Consider the following 19792-nt stretch of genomic DNA (forward strand, 5'->3'; position numbering starts at 1 on the left):
TCTATGCCAAACTGGTTGGTGAGCTGTAGACCACATGGGAAAGGCCTTGGTTGTATCCACATGCCTATACATGTTTCTGTACACCAGCCCACATAGGAGTTGAACGATCTCTTAGAATTGTGGCAGGCTTTGATTTCTGTGCGTGTAGGAGTATGGCAGTCACTGGACCTTCTGTACTAGACTTAAAGAAATTGCAAGTCTTGTCTGCATTAATTTCCCTGAACTCCTCTTTCCATCTGACCTTACTAACTATAGTTTGTCAAAATTTGTCCTTCTGAGGAAAGAAAAAAACCCCTTAACTATAAATCTATAATGTCCCTCCATTTATTTAAAATAAAATCACCACATAACTAAGATTATTTTCTATTTTCATAACTCTCCAACCAAGTCTGATATAGAACCATAAGGATAGGGAGCTGCAGGGTGCATGGGTGTCAGGGATCCACTGCAGGATGGAATTGAAATCAGCAAGCCTTTAGGTCTGTTAAAATTGAACTAGTGCTCTATGGCTTTGCATTCTCAGCACCATTCAGTGCTTTTCTTTGCATTGGGTTGTCTTTGGGAACCTTTGCAGATGGGATCCCAACAAAACACTCTGGGATCTCTGCACACCAGCCTCCCTGGCTGTGGAGTGCCAGCAGTACAGGCTCTTTCCATGCTCTGTGGCCCTTGAAATAGCCTGTAGGCACGTTTCTCATCACACTCTTGGGGTGCCGCAAACTACCTGAAAATTCTTGGCACTGCAAATGAATGTCTGTCCATAACCTTAGGGTCTTATATGTTATGATTTCCAAACCTTTTTAAGAGGTTATTTTTATAATGACTCTGAAATTGTGTTCAAAAGCAATGGAGTGATTGGCAGTGGAGAAAATAAGTTTTTGAAAACTTTTGAAAATGGAAAGCTGAGATAGTAGAAGAAAGAATGAAGTCTAATTAAATTCTTTAAATATATAAAATAATTTAAGTGAAACGTTGAAGGTGTTTGAAAGCTGCATTAAATTGATGTAGCACATGGGCATTGTTTTCATATCTCTTGAGGATGCAATAATATTTGTAGAAAATACAGAAGCTCCAAATTTCTAACTATACTTGCAGCTAAATTTTAGCCATTTCCCCACTCTTTTTTGAATATCTAAAATCTTCAAATGAGTTGCTTTGTTTGGATTTTTTGTTTGTTTCTAGTCTGGGCTAAATTTAAGAATTTAAGTTTAAAAACAACTTTTCTCAAGTTACTTTGGGCCGTGACTGAATGATAAAGTGCCTGAAATCTCAAGAGAGAAAAGAGGTTTTCACAAAACGTGGCCCTGATCTTGCAGGGAGAGACTAAATGATTACCTAGCCAAATGTTCAGTATTTACATGGAGCTTACCTGTATTTGAATATTGCTATTTGAGGATACCTAGAGATGCTGTGTATCTCTTTCACTGGAGACTAGGTATATTTGATCATGCCTCAGTGCAGGGGAACATGATATTGACCCCATGAGCTCTCAAATCCAATACTCTGCATTCACGGACAACAACTTGTCCTTAAAAGTTCATAAGAAATGCACCAAAACTACATTGTGCCACACCACAAAGTGCCGTGTAAGAAAAGCAACCTTCTCCCTGCCCCCCTGCAATCCTATAATGTGCCAGAAATAAGGAAAGGAGGACAAGGATGCTGCTAGTGCCTTGCTACTGCAGTGACAAATGTTAGCTCAAAACAGGGGTGTCGCACTTACTTTGCATCCCAGGCTGGATCTGGACCATAGGGCTCTTTGTAGGCTGGATCCATCTCAGGGCATATGGCAGCTCTGACCCCAACACAGGGCATGCAGTGGTGGTCCAGCTCCTGCCCTGGCATGGAGCACAAGGTGCCACTTTGGCTCCCAGCCATCCTGTGCTGGATTTGAAGCTGTCACCCCTGCCGTGTACCTCATGCTATGGGAGCAGCTCTAGCTTTGGCATGGGACACGGGGAACACAGCAGAAGCTCTGAAAAGGGTGGTGATGGAGCAAAGGCATAAGAACTGAAACTGGCAGTGGCAAGGGGTGAAGCGGTCAGAAGGCAACCAGGGCTATATCAGCTCTCGCTCACTGTCAACAGCTATGTCTGCCAGGGCTATAAAGGGTCCTGGATTCTGTGGCAGGCTATGCCCCCAACTTCCAGAGGCAGGCCAGCTTGAGAAGCTCTGTGGGCCACATATTTGACACCCCTGGCTTAAAGCACACACAAATGATTTTAGGAAGGGAACCCATATTCTGTGCTACAGAACAAGACAAAAAATCCCAGGGGTCCTTGTCAATTTGACCTGGGGAAAAAATTGTTTCCTGCCCTCCAAACCCAGTGCTTGATTTGAACCATAGAATGTGAATGAGACCCACAAACCAGACACTTGAGTTTCCTAGGTGTTACTGGGATCACAGTACATGTCAGCCAAATCCCTACCCTTAATCACAGCAAATGTTTAGATATGTATCTTCTCTGAATAGACATATAAAACTAACCCAGAGATCAAATGATGCATTCATAGGAGTAAAATAATTATTTCTGGCCTCTGCAGGTAGCCGGTGAGAGCTCAGAAGCCAGAATGACCAGATAGCTTCTTTCAGGCTGGTCATGAGAATACCAAGTCCTCAAATCCATACATCTCATACTTTGATTACTACTTCAAAATCACCACTGTTCCATTATACTACCCCTTCCGTGAACTTAATTGGGCTCCTTGCCCCCATTACTTTATTTCCTAAACTTTACTCTGCTAGGCTGGCAATACCCACGCTCAGGGGTCCCGTTGCCCCTGAGCATTTTATTAGAATGGTTCCCAGACAGCTGCTCTAATTAAAACGGCTTACTGTCACATGTATTAAGTCCCTGCACATTTCAAAATGGCTGTGGGATGCTTTAGCTAAAGCTCATTTGACAGGTTTTAGATAAAGTGTCCCCACGGCCATTTTGAAATGTGTGGGGGCTTAATACATGTGACAGTAAGGCGATTCTGGTGTGTTCTAATTAGAACGTGAATGAGCACATGTATAGGCAGCCCCAATTAGATACCAGAGGCATAATAGACAGCTCCTTGCCTTTAGCAGTGTCAGTGAATGAGGCAGCACCAGTAGCAGCTAACTTTGCATCTCTCCCCTGCCTCCCTTCCCCACCCCACCCTCCCTTTACACTACATAGATACCTTCTTGTGATTCCCAATATTAATTTGCTTTTGACTATTTTGTACTTGTTTGATCTTGTGCCAAAATTTGGAGTTGGATTAAATGATGTCTTGAGGTTCCTTCTGTCTTTACACTTCAATTCTATTGCTATTTTGTAAACAAACCCTGGAGAATTTGTGTCAGGAGCAGCAGCTTTAACATAAACTACCCAACAGCCACCGTATACTTTACAGCTTTTGCTACTTACAAGTCTGTGCTACATGGACCTTTGGTTTGACCCAGTGTACAAGTCTTATGTTCTTTAACCATTCTGCAGTTGAAACTAGCATCGGATTGATTTGTATTTTGTTTGTGACAGCTCCATCTCTCATTTCCCTCGAGTCTGCTGAAAGGCCAAACTATTTCCTGTGTGTCCATGACAATGAAACTATTTATTTAGAACAGTGGCAGGCAAGTTCATCATTTCGGAGAAGAGCCACATTCTTTCACCACCAGGGCCTCTGGATTCCAGGATACAGTGCGTTTGAACTGCACAGCAAAAAAGGCTTTTTCATAATACTCACAGCATCTGGTGTTAAAGTGTCAAAATATAATGACTCCGAAGAATTCAAACGTTCAAGTAGCTTTAGCATTGAAGGTAATTTAAAGGTGATCCCAAAAGATGTTGTATTCATTTTTTTCTAGTAGTCTTAAGAGGACTGCCTCTCACTGCATCTCCATCATTGATAGTAACAAGTACTTACTTCCTCTTTTTAGTGTTATTTCCCCAACCTCAGTCTCCAAACATTACTGATTTCTTAATCATTAGATTTTGGAGCTTGCCTTAAGAATATGATCCATATGTAAATTGGTTATTGATCATTTTGTTGGAAATGAATTTGAAACCGTTATAAAAAGCAGATAGATGGTAATAAAGTTAATGCGCTGTTAATATCTTTTCTGTTCTTTAATGAGAGAGTTGCATTGTGTCTGAGGTTGGTGAATCCTCCAGCATATGTAATATATTGTTAGTAAATAGGTTTATTGTTTATATTTGGTGATTAACTGAATAGCTGTTTATATTGTTGATACTCCAAAACTCTGGACAATCATAGGATTATTTCTTACTTTAAAAGCTTTTTATAAAAACAGTATTACCAGTTTGGTAACCAATTTTGTCAAGATGCTATGAGGAGTTTCATTTCTCTGAATACTCTGATATGTACATCATAGAAAAGATTTTGAATCAATAATTACTATGATTTTTTTTTGTTTCTTAGAGCTCCATGCATCAGTGCCTTATAGGAGAATGTGTGAATGGAGATATGAACCTTGTGCTAGTCCATGTGTTAGTACATGTAGTGACCCTGAAGGAGTAACATGTAAATTTCTTCCACCGTAAGTCAAGAGAAAATATTTCTACCATACTGTTTTTATAGGATATTGTAACAGAGCACTTGTGCTCTGTTACTCAAAAGGGCATGGGCAAGCAGCAGAGCAGCCTGCAGGTGACTGCCTTCCCAATAAGGCACAACTGCCTGATTGGGAACAGGGCTAAACTGCTTGAAATACAAGCAGGCCCTGAGCAATGGAGCCAGCAGTCTGTTGCAAGCAGCCAAGGAGAGAGCATTACCCTGCTGGAGCTCCTGTTCATAACATCTTGGAGGTACAGGGCAGGAACTGTGGGGATGGCTGGAGGTTCCTGGTCCTGGGGCATAACCTAAAACTACACCTTGCTTGGGGCTAGATGGTGTCGTGGGACTGCTAGTGGCAGGGCAGTCTCCAGGAAATGCTACATCTGTACCTTCCCAGTGAAGGGCGAGTATGGGGTGCCATAAAGCCTCAGCCCCCGCTGCCTTGAAGGTTACCCTGTGTAGGGGAAAGCTAGGGGAGCACACCCTGAAGACAAAGCAAGGGCGCAGGCTTTACAGTGAGGCCTGAGGCAGGGCCCAGGCCATAGAAGGTGGCCTGAGGCAGGGCGCAGGTTCACAGCAAGACATGAGGTGTATGAAGGAGCTGGGTGTGAGGCTCCAGGGGCTGGGGCCCTAAGCCCATGAAGGAGCTGCGTGTGAAGCTCCTGGGGCAAGGGAATTAAGGCCCTGGGAGTCTTGAGTAAATGAGATTGTGAGCCCAGTGTTTGAGGGCACAGGGATTGCAAGCCCAGTGTGAGGATGGATGCCATCTGTGAGGCATGGGACATAATATAAGGGAAGGTTCAGAGCCATGTATATATGCCCTTGGCATCAGGGCAAGTAAATGAGCAGCCTCCTGCCTGGTTAACCTCTTCCAATTAGTATTATCAAAGGTGTGGCAGGTGAGGTAGGCAGGCAGTTAGCCCTGAGACAAATGGGTAGGCCAATGACTCTACCAGCCTCAGGACACCCACTTGTTACACATATATATTCCATTTTTTACCATTTTATACCATTTACTTCATTGGAGTTACAATAAGGATGAACTGGTTTCATGTGTCGTGTAAAATGATGAGGCTCAGTAGCTATGATACATGCTCATCTTTATGGGGCATAGACCATAACTGAGAACAAAGAGAGACTGCTGAAGATCTGGGAGATTTGGTAATGGGATATAGAGCTTTTCCTCATGAAGTCAGTGGTTCAAGCCCATTACAGGTTGGTACTAAGAAAAGAAATCTTCTTTGGCCTCTTCAAATAAGATGACAGTCTTCATCCCTTTTGTAGAAAACAAATATATTAAATAGGTGTAGTGTGTGGATATTTTCTTCACTTTTGTTAGCAAAGACATAGCATATGTATAAATTATGGAAACCCTACAAAAAACAGTATTGCAGTTGGTACGTTTACTTGGGCATTCACACACAAGCCAAATATTGAATGAATAATGAGTTTTGAACTACTCTCTCCTAAAAAAAAGTTTGAACTTTGGCAAGTGATATGAAGCAGGTTGTCATATGTTATGAAACTATATAGTGCATATTTCAATCCACTACTTGTTAGTGGTAAATAGCCCTTCCATCTCCAAGGGTCTATTTCTACCACAACCTGCAAGCACTAACATAAAAAAGGGAATCTTTAAAAACAAACCAACAAAAAAGAACAAGCATAAAGTTTGTTTGCAAAACTAGTTGTACTTAGGTGTTTTAGGATATCACTACAGTCCTCTACTGTTTGTCACCAGAAATACATTACTAGTTCAGGTTGCCTGTGGTGGTTCTAAGCTACTTTTCTTGGACATTTCAATATTGTTGAAACTGTAATTGTTAAGCACCATTTTAATATGTGCCTCACTAAAATGAGGTTATGCATGCAATTTGTGTTAATGGCAATTGGGAACACGAGACTCTTCAGAGGCAGTCTGAATGCCTTCATAAAGTTAAAAATGTACTTATTTATGCAGTATAATGATCCCCTACTAGTTTTTAGAGGGCTGTGTCACATCTTTAGAAGCTCTATAGGATCTGGCTGTATCTAGCCTTCTAAAGTGCCTGCAAGGATTATGAATGTATAGCTTAAGCTATAAAAGCATAAGCTGTAAATGCCTAGAAATGAAAAAGTTCTCAGGATGTACAAGGAACAGACATGGATGCAGTGAAATCTTGAAAAAGTTGTTTCATGAAACAATGTAGATATTCTGAACTTGCCATTTTTTTCTAGAATAATTTTAGAGATTATAATTAAACACTTTTTTTGCAGGGTTGAAGGATGCTTACCATATTGTCCTAAGAATATGATACTTGATGAGGTGACACTTAAATGTGTTTATCCTGAGGACTGTAAGTATTTTTTCTTGTTTAATGTCACAAATCATTCTTCAGATAATAGTAAAAGTGTTTGTTTGTTTATTTTTAATATAACTTCTTTTGTTATGACGACAAGAGCTAACGGCAAGGATTTCTTAGGGTGATATCTTTTATTGGACCAATTATGTAGTTGGGATAGAGTTAAGCAAGGTTTCAAAGGTAAGCCATTCTTTAGGTCTTGAGCAGTTGGAAATTTTCCATCAGACCATTTTTTTCTGTAGGGAAATGGTGATTTGGTTAAAAGTGAAATTTATTGTGGGTGTGTTAAAATGATTCTTATTATGCAACTTGGGGAGGTTTTGACAATGCTAGTTTTCATACCCAGCTTCTTGGTAAGCAGCTTGAAGGCTTGTCTTGGAGTCAGGAGTAGAAAGGAGAGGTGAATACAGTGCAATTTTTTCTATTCTTCTTGCAAAAGTGCCACCTACTTTCCTCTGCCCGTCCCCACAAATACAAATATCACTGCACTCCAATCCATCCAAAATATGGTTCCTAAATGTATCTCCTTTCCTATAGCACCTACATTTAAATTACTTTACTGCCTTTTCCATATGTTAAATTTAAATTGCTTGTCCTCATTCCCTTCTTTCATTATATTTGCTAACAAAAAAGTAAAAAAAAAGGTGTAATGTTGGAGAAGGATTGATGACAACTTTGAAATGGAGCATAGCGTGATTCTCAAAATGTGCACATATCCCAAAGTGTGGTACTATACAGTCATATAGGAGTAACTCTCATTAGCCCTTTTCTTGTCTCCCTCCCACTTGCATGTGTAAAAAGAGAATGCTTTGCATGCCAAATGTTTATAAAACAACCTTATTATGGGATAGTCTCTCACACTTTATGCTGTACTTTTGGCAATTTTCCAGCCCGAAAAGTGGCCTTTTGTATGCCTATGACCACTGAACATGCACAGTAGGTTACATACTGCCTGGGTAGCTATGCATGTATGCACAGCTTGCTTAAGTCACAAAACTCTACCCTGCAAAAACCTATGACTGGTGGGAAAGGCTGTTTTTGGAATGGTGACTGGATAATGCCGACCTGTAACCTAGTAGTCATGCTGTTCAGGGAAATCAGAGAAATGTAAGTTTAAACCCCTTCTGGGTGAGCAGGGCCTAGAACAGCAGTTCTCACCCAGGGTGCCGTGACACCTTGGGATACAATGAGATCCTTTCAAGGATGCCATGCAATGTTAGCACTGTAAGGTATGTAAAGATAATTGAGAAGACCAATCAAGAGATTTCAAATAGGAATCAACAGTGTTAAATACTTTCTGACTTGTGGTTTTTCTGAGTTCTTTGCTAGAGAAAAATTGTTCTCTCCTTATAGTAAAAAAAACAAGTCAAAACTAAGAACTGACATTTTATGAGGGGTGCCTGGAGTCTAAAAGGATTGAGAACTACTGGCCTAGAGCCTGGGTCTGGTCTTTTTTCTTTTTTGTGGGGTGGAGGTTATGTTCAGGTTATACTCATGAAGAGCTGTCATGCATACACAGTAGCCGCATGCATGCTTACATATTGTCACTGCATAGGTAATAGAATAACCAATGATGCGTAAGTGCCCCAAATACTGTGAAGGTGGTTGGAAAATTGAAATGTGGACATCTAAAAGAAAACAGAATTCAGCCTCCAGTGCAGCAAAACACTTAAGCAATTGTGAAGTTTTAAGCATTTGTACAGTCCTGTTGGTTTCAGTGAAAATCTTAAGGTATAAAGTTAATAGCATTCTTAAGTATTTTGTTGAATGAGAGCCTCAGTCCTTGCATATGTTCCCATGTCAATGTTAGATACATCTCTGCTAGGTCTAACATAGCTAGCTTGGGTATTGGTAGTGTTGAACTCATTGGGTATGTCTACACGTGTGCTGGACTGCACAGTTGTTACTCGCTTAAGGAAGTACTAAATGACTGCATAGTAACTGCTATTACTGCACACTCCCAGGACTGCACAGATCTTTTCTGACACTACTGTGAAATAGCAATGAGCTCCTGCTCAGTAGCTCATTGCTACTGTACAATAGCGTCGGTGTCATGGTTTGTACCTGTCGATGCTCCATCGCCCTAGCGATGAGCCACACCACTGTAGTTTGTAGTGTCTCATGTAGACACACCCAGTATGAGCTAACCACCTACACTTTTTTTCTCAGCTTCTCAGGTAGGGCAGCACATGTTGAATTCCATGAATACAATCTGTTCAAAACAGAAAAAGGAAACTATTCACACACTTACAATGGCATGTTCCAAGTATTCTACCTTCTTACCTTTGTAGAATGTGCCATAAAATTCACTTCTGCTTCCAAACTGTGATCTAAAATTGACCCTTCCATTACAACATTTTTTAAAAACCACATGCGCTCTCTTGTTTGTAAAAGAAACCAGAAAACAACTGAGTTGTGTATAGTTAATGCTGGGTTGAATCTTCAGGCAACCTGAAACTGTACCCATCTATCTTTGTGGCATAATGTTTTTGTTTTTGGGGGGAATTTAAGTTCTCTAGAAATTGGTTAACTGATATTTAAATGGGCATTCAATGATAAAATAAATGCTGCTCTTTTTTCTTTCATTATAAAGAAAAACTGTGAAAAAACTGTTTTTATTTACAGGCATACCTGTGATGCCTACTGAGTCAGCAGCTGGAACAAAAGCACAGAGAACAAAGCCTTTATCTTCAACAGGTATTCCAGCAATTCTTGAAACTTCCGCAGTCACATTAAAAGCAACATCCCATAGTGAAAGTCCTACAGCTTTCATAACCTCACCCATTACAACTATATCAGCTCCAACAAAACCGGCTTTTACTATGGTAACTGCAATTCCTGTCCCTAGAGAGTCTACGGTACTAATGCCCACTTCCTTAGGGGTAACACCATTTTCACTTGAAATGCAAGCTACACTGCTAGGAACTGTGTCCTCTCCTACAACATTAGCAACTTTACCTTCTGGACCAGCCTTTTTCACTACTGAAGTACCCACAAGGATATGGAGAACTAGAAGTCCTTCTGCAAGCCATTCTCAGATGTCAGCATTATCACCCACGGTATCTCCATCCACTTCCTTAACTGAAAAAGCATCTTTTCTAATTCCCACATTTTTTACAAGCCCACAATTAACATTAACCACATCTACTTCACCAGTATCTACTATGTCTGTAAGAACTGATGCTAGCATTGGTCAACTTATAGTTCCAACCTCCATTTCCGCACAGACTTCAACTTCTCAAGCTCCCATGGCTACTTCTAGATTTACTAGTTTTGAAGCTAGTCTTTCTCAGATATTCACAACTCCGTACTTAGTAGTAACTCAAGCCACCTCCCCAACTTCTTCAACTTCATTAAGAACTAGTTTTTTAACTAAAGTGTCTCCAGTGCCTACATCTTTATCTTCAGTGAGCATTTCAATAACTGCTCCTAAACATATTGCTCCATTAAGTACAAGCAGTATTTCTGATGATCTCTCTGTAATGAGTTCAACCTCATCTTCAGTTGCTTCTCAAATGCCTACAGCCACAAGAACTCTGAGTCCTCTTGTAACACACATGTCTACGTTAGTGTCTCCTTCAGTTACACCCCCCAAACCCAAAGCAACGGGAGAAGTCACGGTTGTCTCAGAGAGTCTTTATAAAGGACCTACTACTATTTCAGTCACTCCACAAATCTCTGAAGTATCTATAACGAGTACAGGTTCGACAGAAAGTAAATATCCACTACATAAAGACTCGTTTCCAGTGTCAACTATTTCTAAAAGACCAACAGAGTCCATTAGTTCTACAGTCTTCCCATTAGCTACATCACTATTACCTATCAATGTCACTTCAGTTACTCATCACATGGCAAAAACCACATCAAGAATAATGGAGCATTCAAGTCTATATACAGAATTAAAAACGGCACCTCTGGTACAAAGTACAAATACTTCTCTAACTCCCAGAGAACCTTCAGGAGCTGCTCTTTCTTTTACTAGTCCATCCATGTTACTTACAACGTTGTTATCCACGTCAAGACCACCTAGTTCAGAAATCTCTGCTATCACATCCTTTACTACCAGTTCTTCAGTGTCTCCCACAGTAAATAGAACATCTGCTTTAATATCCCATGTAACTGTTACCCAAACACCAGTTTTATCCTTGCAAACACAAGAAATCCCAAGAAGTCCAGGTACAGAACTCTCAACCTCCCCTTTAGTTAAACCTTTGTTAAGAAATGTTTCCTCAAGCCCTTCAGCAGCACCTAAAACTGCCATTGCAGAACCACATTTATTAACTCCTACAACTCCTGAAGTCACCTTGGAAAGCCATTCTAGTAGATTCACTATTACGTCTTCAGCTCCTTTTGAGACTTTCCATATATCTGCTATATCTTTAGGAACAAAAAGCTCAACAATGAGTCCTTCAGTGGAACACAAAACAATATCTTTTGTACCAGCTGGAATCGTCACTCAGTCCATGATCCCATCAACAGAGCTGACCACAAGTACAACTGTAAATACTACGGTTAAATATGCAACCTCCACTGAGAGGGTTGCAGATGACATAGAAAGTAGCCAGATGCCCCATGTGCAAAAAAATGTAACTAAAACAATATCCAGAACTACTGAGAAACCTTCACTCCTGTACTTGAGTTCTTCAGTTAAGACTATTACTTATTCAAGAAAAAGCAGCACAATTTCAGGAGATTCTATTTCTCCTTCTGAACTCCCAGAAGTCTCACAGTCAGATTGGTCCACAATTCTACCCCAAAGAACAATTAAACCTTACTCAAATTTAACAGGACCAGAACAAACAGGCCCCAGCGAGTCACAAAACTTCACCATACCAGGTTCATCTCACTCCAGTTATGCAATGGCCGTGTCTTCTACTGCAGAGCCTGGGAAAACACAGACTTCTGTGACAGACACAAAAATGATGACAGTTACAGCTGACTATCCTTCATTTGGCACAATGGTGCATACACTGATGCCGTCATCATCGTCATCTTCTGAATGCATGGTATGATCAATTTTATCTCCCTACTGTATGTTTCATATATATTCCTTTTTAATTCACTTTTCTTTACTGGGCAATGTGGGAGGTTTTAAATTTGCTAAAATATCTTTAGTTTTTCTTTCTTTAAATTTTATATTTGTTTTGGGTTTTTAAACATCAAGTTTCTCTTTGGTTAGGACATCCATCCACATTCTCAAATATGGCTCTACTCCTTGTCTGAAACCCTATAGAACAGGGGCCAGCAACCTTTTCAGGCCATGGGCTGGAACAACCCAGTGTGGTGGCTTTGACAGCATGTCAGCAATGAAAGGGGGCTGGCTGTTGTCCATGCCAAGGGCAGGAGCTGGGAGTTGCATCACTGTTGTGTTTCCCAGCCTCCCCTTTCCAGCCTGGGTGGGAGTGCAGCTTTTATCCAGCGGGAAGCTGTGCTGGGTCTGGGCAGTTGGAAACTGCACTCAGGCTGCTGCTGCAACATCTCCTTAGTCTTTCGCTCCCTATCTGCAGTGCAAGCACAGCTTCCAGCTGGTGAGTGGGGAGCTTAGCTGGGGGTGGACAGCTGGAAGCTATGTCCGCCCTGCTGCTGCTTCCCTGCTGTGCTTCCCCAACCTCCCCAGCTGCATCATGGGTGCAGCTGGAAGCTGCCCAGCCCTGGCTCAGCTCCACTTATTGGAAGTTGTGCCCCTACTGCAGCCAGAGATCAGAGGGCAGGGAGAAACAGTGGTGCTGTGGCCTCAACTCCTTGCTGCCTGGCATGAGTACAGGCAGACCCCTGCTCTAGAAAGCTTTGACCTGGGAAACTGTGTGTATAGGTCCCATGTGGGACTGAATGTTCAGATCAGGGTGGGCATCAGAGATCTTGGAGATAAGTCTGCACAAACTATTCTACCCACTATCTTTCCTCTCTACTTCTTTGAAGTCTTTGTGCTGGAACTTTAATTAATGTTGAGCATTATGTCCAGGCTACATCTTCCAGTGTAGTCTTGGACATTCATGCTGGATGCAATGAATAGACATCATGTGGTCTCAACAGACACTACTTTCTAGAGGGTTTGTTGGGTGGGGGGGAAACTTTCGATCAGCCCCTTCCCTCCCCCCACACCAGACTTACCAGCCAGATGCTGGTCTCCAAGCTGCTGGGCTGTGCTCCTGGCCGTGGCCGCATCAAGCAAAAAAAGCCGATTTCCAATACTTTCAATTTTCCCTATATCGGTGTTGATCCAATATGGGACCAAAGTACCGGTGCACCTCTACCTAGGAGGCATAAATGGAAACAGCCTGAGAACTGCAGAGTCTGGAACAGTTGAGCTTGCTTGGTGTGCTTGGGGCTGTGTGGACTGGAGAGAGAATAGTTGAACTAATTTTGGGATGCTTAGGGCTTTGTGAGCTAGACTGAGGACACAGGGGCTGCTTAAAGCTTTGGAGGAGGCAGGATCATCTTTTTTATGTGGCCTTTGCCCCAAGAAATAGCTTTATTGAAGAAAAGCTGTCTCTTTTTCTGTTTGAGACTTTTGGGTACATTTCTCCTTTGGAAGAGGTCAAGTTTCTCTCTCCATGAGCTGGAAAGTATCTCCTGGAGGCAAGGGCCAAAGATAACCATAAAGGGTCAGGGACAGTCAGGTCCTCAAAGTTGGAAGGGACTAGGGCTCACCCCCTACTCTAGAAGCCATGTCTAGGATGGCTTCAGGGGTATTCCAAAGACCAGACAAGGCTAGGGGTCCTGAACAAATGCACTCTTGTGGGGAATCTGTGACAGGCTGATTTTATTATGGCTTCTTCTGTCCTACTCGGTGTTCTGGGGGTATCGGAAAAGGGCATTGGGAGGTTTTTTTGTTTTGTTTTCAGCATGGGAGCATACAAAATATTGTGCTAGTGGTCCCTTGAGTCCTAGATAAGGTTCTGGTTAATGCATTCAATTAATTTTGAAAGTCCCAAAGGTTAATTGACTGGGCTGGCTGTCTCCATGTGTACTTCCTGATATTCCAATCCAGGAGCTGCAGGGCTGTCATGCTGCATCCAAGTTTGTGCTAAAAGCATTTTTGTTGCTATCACCAGAACTGATTTGTCAGATTACAGAATCGATTTTGAAATCATTGGATATGCTCACCATGGACTGTAGATTTTTTAGAACAATTTAGACAAACATTTATTGAGGATGGCCTAGGTATATTGGACCCTGCTCCACAGCAGAGCAGAGGTATGACCTCTATATGACAACTTGAAGTCCCCTCTAAACCTTCCATAATTATTGTGCACAGTGCTTACTTCAGTTTCTTTCTTTTTATGTAACAGCCAAGATATATCGAACCCATAGACAGATGTAGCCAGTATGTGTGTGTTAATATGGGATGGATGTTATATAACCTTTCGAGGAACTGCCCTAAGAATGTGGAAAAGCCTGATTGTGGTTTTCGAGGAATGCCAGTTCAAGTTAACAGTGATAGTTGTTGCCCAGAATGGGAATGTCCCTGTAAGTCATTTTATATGTTTTTATTGTGTTTATTAATGTATAAAAGATTAAATTCTATTATGTATATGTCAAAAATAACAAATTATGATTTAGAGATGGAGGACTGTCTTACAGTTAAGGCACCAGCTTGAAGTTTATAACATGTACAGTCTACCCCCAGGGTCCCCATGTAAAGTTGGGGCAAGTCACTTAATATTTCTGTGCCTCAGTTTTCCATCTGTAAAACTGGGGCTGCCTTTTCTCACAGAAATATTAGAAGCATACATTTATTATTCATAATATGCTCTGATGCCACAGTATAAGCATAAAAGAAAAACAAAATAAGTAAATTAGGAGAAAATAAATATACTGTGAAAAAGTACAAAAGCATCACTTTGGTTTTAATTTTGTGATTTTTTTAAATTTACATCTGGTTGCTAATAGTCTGTCATCATGATTTCCTGTTATACTGGTAATTTACATAAAACTGAAATTTTTCATAGGAAAAATTGTTACTTTCCACTGAGAAAATCAAAATGAAACATTTTTTTATTTGGACCCAAGTTATTTGGACCCAATTCATGATATTTCACTTAGTTTAACTAACACAAAATACTTTGTTTTGTTTTTGAAACAGCTCAGCAAAATACTAGATTGTTTTTTCCTGCTCTCATATTGCCTTGTGAGAGCTGTAGTTTGAACTCCCATGCTACCCTTTGAGCTAATACTTTCTGACCGACTATCTCCCATAATGCAATATGGGATTCCCATTGAACAAGCTGTGTACCACACAGACTGGACCCATGCAGCATCATGGGAGCTGCATCAGCTATTTGCATCAGTTATTTAGCCCGGTTGGAGAGCCTAGCCCATGAGGAAGACATCAGTTTTCAAAAGTATAGTTCTTATGAGGCAATAGAAAATATTGAAACAATATTTTTGCATTTCCAAACTAATTTTTTTCAAAATGTTAAGACCATGGAGAATTTTGAAATTTCAACTTTTTGTTCTGATTTGCAGTGAGAACAAATGAGGAAATACTGGAATTTCAAGCAGGAAAGAGATTCTTGATGACTTTGTATTAATGACAGTTTTAATTTAAAGAGATTTGCATCAGGCCCTATTTTTATCAAAGAAGATGCACATGGTATTTTTTTTCTTTAGGAAGTAGCAAAGCTGAATATTAAAAAATAGCAATTATACACAGGAAAATATGACATTCTTCAACACCTCCCATTGTATCTATTGATTTTTTTTTTCGTCCCATCATAGAAGAATGTGTCTCCTTTTCAACCCATCAAGCATGGCTAGTTGTTCACTAGAGCTATGGCTATCTATAGCAGTTGAGGCTTTCTCCCTGAATCAGTGCAACCTTTAAATGTTCATTGAAGTTTCTGTTAAACACTAAGGACTTGCTTTTTGTGACTCAGTGAATCGTGTGCAGATATAACAGCTAACAGTGGTGGGCTTTTGTTCTTAAAAAGGAAAGAAAATAATATTAAAAATGGAATATTTTAAGAAGTTGTAGCATACTATTTTATGGTAACCTCATTAAATATCAGTTCTTTTTTAGGTCAATGTTCTGTACTATCTGAATTGAGCATTATTACGTTTGATGGAAATAACATAGCCCTCTATAATGCGGCTTCCTACATTTTAGTCAAGCTCCCAGGAGAAATTATTGTTGCTCATGTTGAAAAATGTCCCACTAATCAGGTGAGAGCTTCGCATGATACTACTTCCAGAGTAACTTTAATGATGATAAGTTATTTTGGGTGTATATGTTTGCAGGTTTGTGAAGACATATAAGTTTTGTACATTTTGTTCACTTCTGCTAGTCCAGTTAATTTTGGATTGTAAAAAGCAGACAGCCCCTGCTACCATCAGCCCCACCCCTGTCCCCTTCTTTGTTAGCCTATCATCTCTTGTTGCCATGTTCCAGGAAAATGCACACTTAAACCCTCCCCATTTGTGGATGCAGGATCCTCAGTGTTTTAGTATTCCTTGTACTCTGGCTTCTCAGGGTATGTCCGTTTTTCAAATCAGTGCACTATCAGTTGGTGTAGACTTACTTGAGCTACATTTTAAACTGCTGCTATAGGTAGTGATAACATTATTATTATTATCCAAGAAGCTAGGTCAGAGGTTCTCAAACTGGTCCGCGGACCACCACTGGTCCGCGAGCTCCATTCAGGTGGTCCACAGAAAGGTTGCGGAACAATCAAGAATATCTGTACTTGTAAGGTAAGACAACTGATATTAAAATGTGAGTTGTGTGCTTTGATTTGTAGAACAAAAAAAAAAAGTTTATTAAATGGTCCACCAAGACCCTCAGCAATTTTCAAGTGGTCTGCAAAAAAAAAAAAAAATTTGAGAACCACTGAGCTAGATAGTTTAATCTTGCGTGTGGATTGAGATCTTTACAAAACACTTTAGGAAAGCTGCATTGGTGTAAGCCTCTCTCTTGCATGTCTTGGATGCTCCTTATATAGGTAATTTTATTGTCTGTCTTGCTTTGTTCCTCTTAAACAGGAGTGTCAAGCTTATAGTCCAGTATCTGGGCTGTGGAACCATGTAATCCTGCTTGTGGATTGCTGGACTGACCCCATCCACCGCATGCGGCATGTGAGCTGGACCTGGCATTGCACGCACCATAGGGGGTTGTTCCAGGACACATAGTGCATGTGGCACCCTCCTGGATGGACCCGGTGCATGAGCTTCATGAGGAACCCTAGACCAGCCCCACGGGCTGGTTCTACAGTGCCGGGTCCAGCCTGTGTGCTACAGGCAGCATGTCCTTTGCCAGCCCTAGGTGCCAGTGTATAGTGAGCCCCAGGACTGAGCTGGACCTTGTGGCATGGGGTCTGCACAGGAGGCCAGTCCTGGTCCACCCTGTAGGGCTAAATTAGTTTGACCCCTCTATTCTAAATCCTGTTGATCTAACTCCATAGCAATAAATCATTAAAGCGTTTGGAAATGCTTTCTATTTACAGAAAAGTGGCAGTGACACATAGTGAAAATGCTGTTCTGCAATGTAAGATTATTTCCTGGGGAGGTCAGAAGTAAATTTACTTTTGAAAAAGTTACTATCATGTTTGTATTGCATGTCCTCTACCTCTGTCAATTTTACTCTGGAGTAGCTTTTTGCTCAGTGCAACACGGCACCCCACCTTCACATGGCCAGGCATGAAATAGTTCCTACTGTGGATAGCTGCTTGAATATATGCTGTTTTTTCATAATAAAACAGGATGAATGTTATCAATTATCCCTGCATTTCTAATCTACTTTTACGTATTTTTCAGAGTGCAAATTCAATAAGAAAACTAGTAAGTATTTTGCTAAGTAGCAAATACACTGCTCTTTATTTACTACTTGTTACATGCTAAAATAAGTAATATCTAATAATGTTCTCAGGAAAAGCAAGCTAACACATTTTGGCATTTTTCTTATAAGGTTCCACCTGGAGGCACTTCAGGGCTTTGTTTTAAGAAATTAAATGTAACAACACTTACATATAAAGTACTTATCGACCGTTTAGCTAGAAAGGTGAGTGCATAACTGTTAACATAGAGCACATAAACATATAAGTAGTAATTGGAGAGTGCTTTGTTCTAGAATGCAGCAAATCAGTCTCATAGTTTATGAAGTGTAAGATCAGGATTACCTTTGTGGTACAGTCTCCATCTGACACATTATGCTACAACATCTGTACCACCTACCTTTCTAGTATCCCTGTTTTCATGAACAATATAGAAAAATTGTATACAAATAATGTAAATTTGCTATCTTTTTCCTCCTCTTTGACTTTTATGCTTTCATAGCACTGGGACCAACTGTCCTTCCTAATTATTACCGGAAGCTGGTGGCTGTGATTCCACAGCTGACATTCTTTCTTGAAGCTGGTTCTCCAGTATGGTATTATGGATGTTGGAACGAATATTTTTCTGATGAGATGTAAAGCTGAGACCCGAGGCAGAATCTTTTTTTGTAATGCAGTCTAAATCAGGCAAAATTGGTTCTGTTTGGTTCTGTTTTGTTCTTTCTATTGCTTTACAAATCCAATATCTGCCCAACCTCTCAGTTTTGAGAGTTTTTATATAAAAAAAATAGTATTGTCTGAAGTTATGCATTCTATTTTCCTACTTAAACCTCAGAACTGAAAGCAAACCAGATTCAGAAATATTCTCAGACCTGTTCATTCCTGCCCCCTTTTCCTGTGTTTTAATTCATCATATGAAAGTCTCCCTGCTGGTTTGTAATAGGAGGGAAGAGAAAAATTAAGATCCCACTTCCTTAATTAGGAAAGTTTCTTACTTCACAGTTTTCTTGCATTTCATACTTCCATGGCAATGGTAGGAGATATAGACTGACCAGAAACTCCATGATTTGTACACATTGACCATCTCTGGTAATTGAAACAGGAACAAAGAATAATGAAAAGCAAGTGTTGTTTGCTGTTCCATTAAGTATGATTTTTAGAATTGTGTGGCTCATTCTTAAAATGTGTTTTGTCCATTTTAGGTAGTGGTGGACTCTGTAATTCAGCCTTTACCTTTCTCCAAACATGGGTTCTGCATTCAGGACACTGGTGCAATGTACGTCATTAATACCCCGGCTGGCATTAGCATTAAGTGGGCTCACATTACAGGCATTATAGACATACAGTATGGATTACATTCTAACACTTCTACCAAGACAGAAGGACTTTGTGGTGAGATTATGTTGCCTATCAATCTTTATTTTTGTATCATATTTTGGTTTCACTGAGGGTTTATATTTAATCTTTTCTCATTTAAAAGGTCTACCATATCCCATTTATTTAATACCCCTGCCATCCAAGACTTACTAACCGTGACTTGTCACTGAAGAGCTTGGCAATATAAAATTCCTTAGAGTTTAATGACAGTTCTACTTGAGCTGCACTCAAGGGTTCTGTTAATGTCAATTCTGTTTTAAAACATTGTTTGCTACTAACTCTTGGAAGAATAAAACTGTCTTCAAGATAAACAGTTATTACCATATACTTTTAAATCTGTTTGAAACGTACCATTCTAAATCTTTGACTGCAAGGAAAAACATTAATGGAGTCCACTCAATAAATAAGCTGAAATCTGTACTTGGAAGTAACTGCAAAGGAAGGGGTTGAGATGGAGACAACGCATCCAATGGACACTGTACAGGAATGTTGATTCCTGAAAGGCTTTGTCCCAGATGATGAAAAGAGTTAGTACTGCATGTTTACTAGTGCTGTGGGTTTGGAGTGCACCCAGGAAAGGGTTTGAGTCTTAGGCCCTTATTAGACATTAATTTTAGGTGGCTGGATTGTCCACACATTAACACCTGAAACCAGTTTTAAGTACACATCAGGCAGCTTAAAGTTACACCACTCCAGAGCAGGTTTCTCTCTGATCCATATTATCCAGCTCACGTTCCATTAATGTGTGGCCACAGATGAGCC

The 19792-nt window shown here is 40.4% G+C and overlaps 1 protein-coding gene across 1 annotated transcript in view; it reads left to right on the forward strand.

The window, feature by feature from the left end:
- Positions 1 to 19792, forward strand: part of OTOGL (otogelin like) — a 187301-nt gene that overhangs the window by 130412 nt on the left and 37097 nt on the right. Inside the window, exons 33-41 of the mRNA XM_059726122.1 lie at positions 3507 to 3785; positions 4408 to 4525; positions 6799 to 6878; positions 9510 to 11890; positions 14177 to 14354; positions 15907 to 16049; positions 17637 to 17660; positions 17788 to 17880; positions 18856 to 19045. Of these exons, the coding sequence (XP_059582105.1) occupies positions 3507 to 3785; positions 4408 to 4525; positions 6799 to 6878; positions 9510 to 11890; positions 14177 to 14354; positions 15907 to 16049; positions 17637 to 17660; positions 17788 to 17880; positions 18856 to 19045 (3486 nt within the window). The remainder of the gene's footprint in view (positions 1 to 3506; positions 3786 to 4407; positions 4526 to 6798; positions 6879 to 9509; positions 11891 to 14176; positions 14355 to 15906; positions 16050 to 17636; positions 17661 to 17787; positions 17881 to 18855; positions 19046 to 19792) is intronic.

Source organism: Alligator mississippiensis, chromosome 4 (assembly GCF_030867095.1).
Source record: "Alligator mississippiensis isolate rAllMis1 chromosome 4, rAllMis1, whole genome shotgun sequence".
Classification (NCBI taxonomy): Eukaryota; Metazoa; Chordata; order Crocodylia; family Alligatoridae; genus Alligator; species Alligator mississippiensis.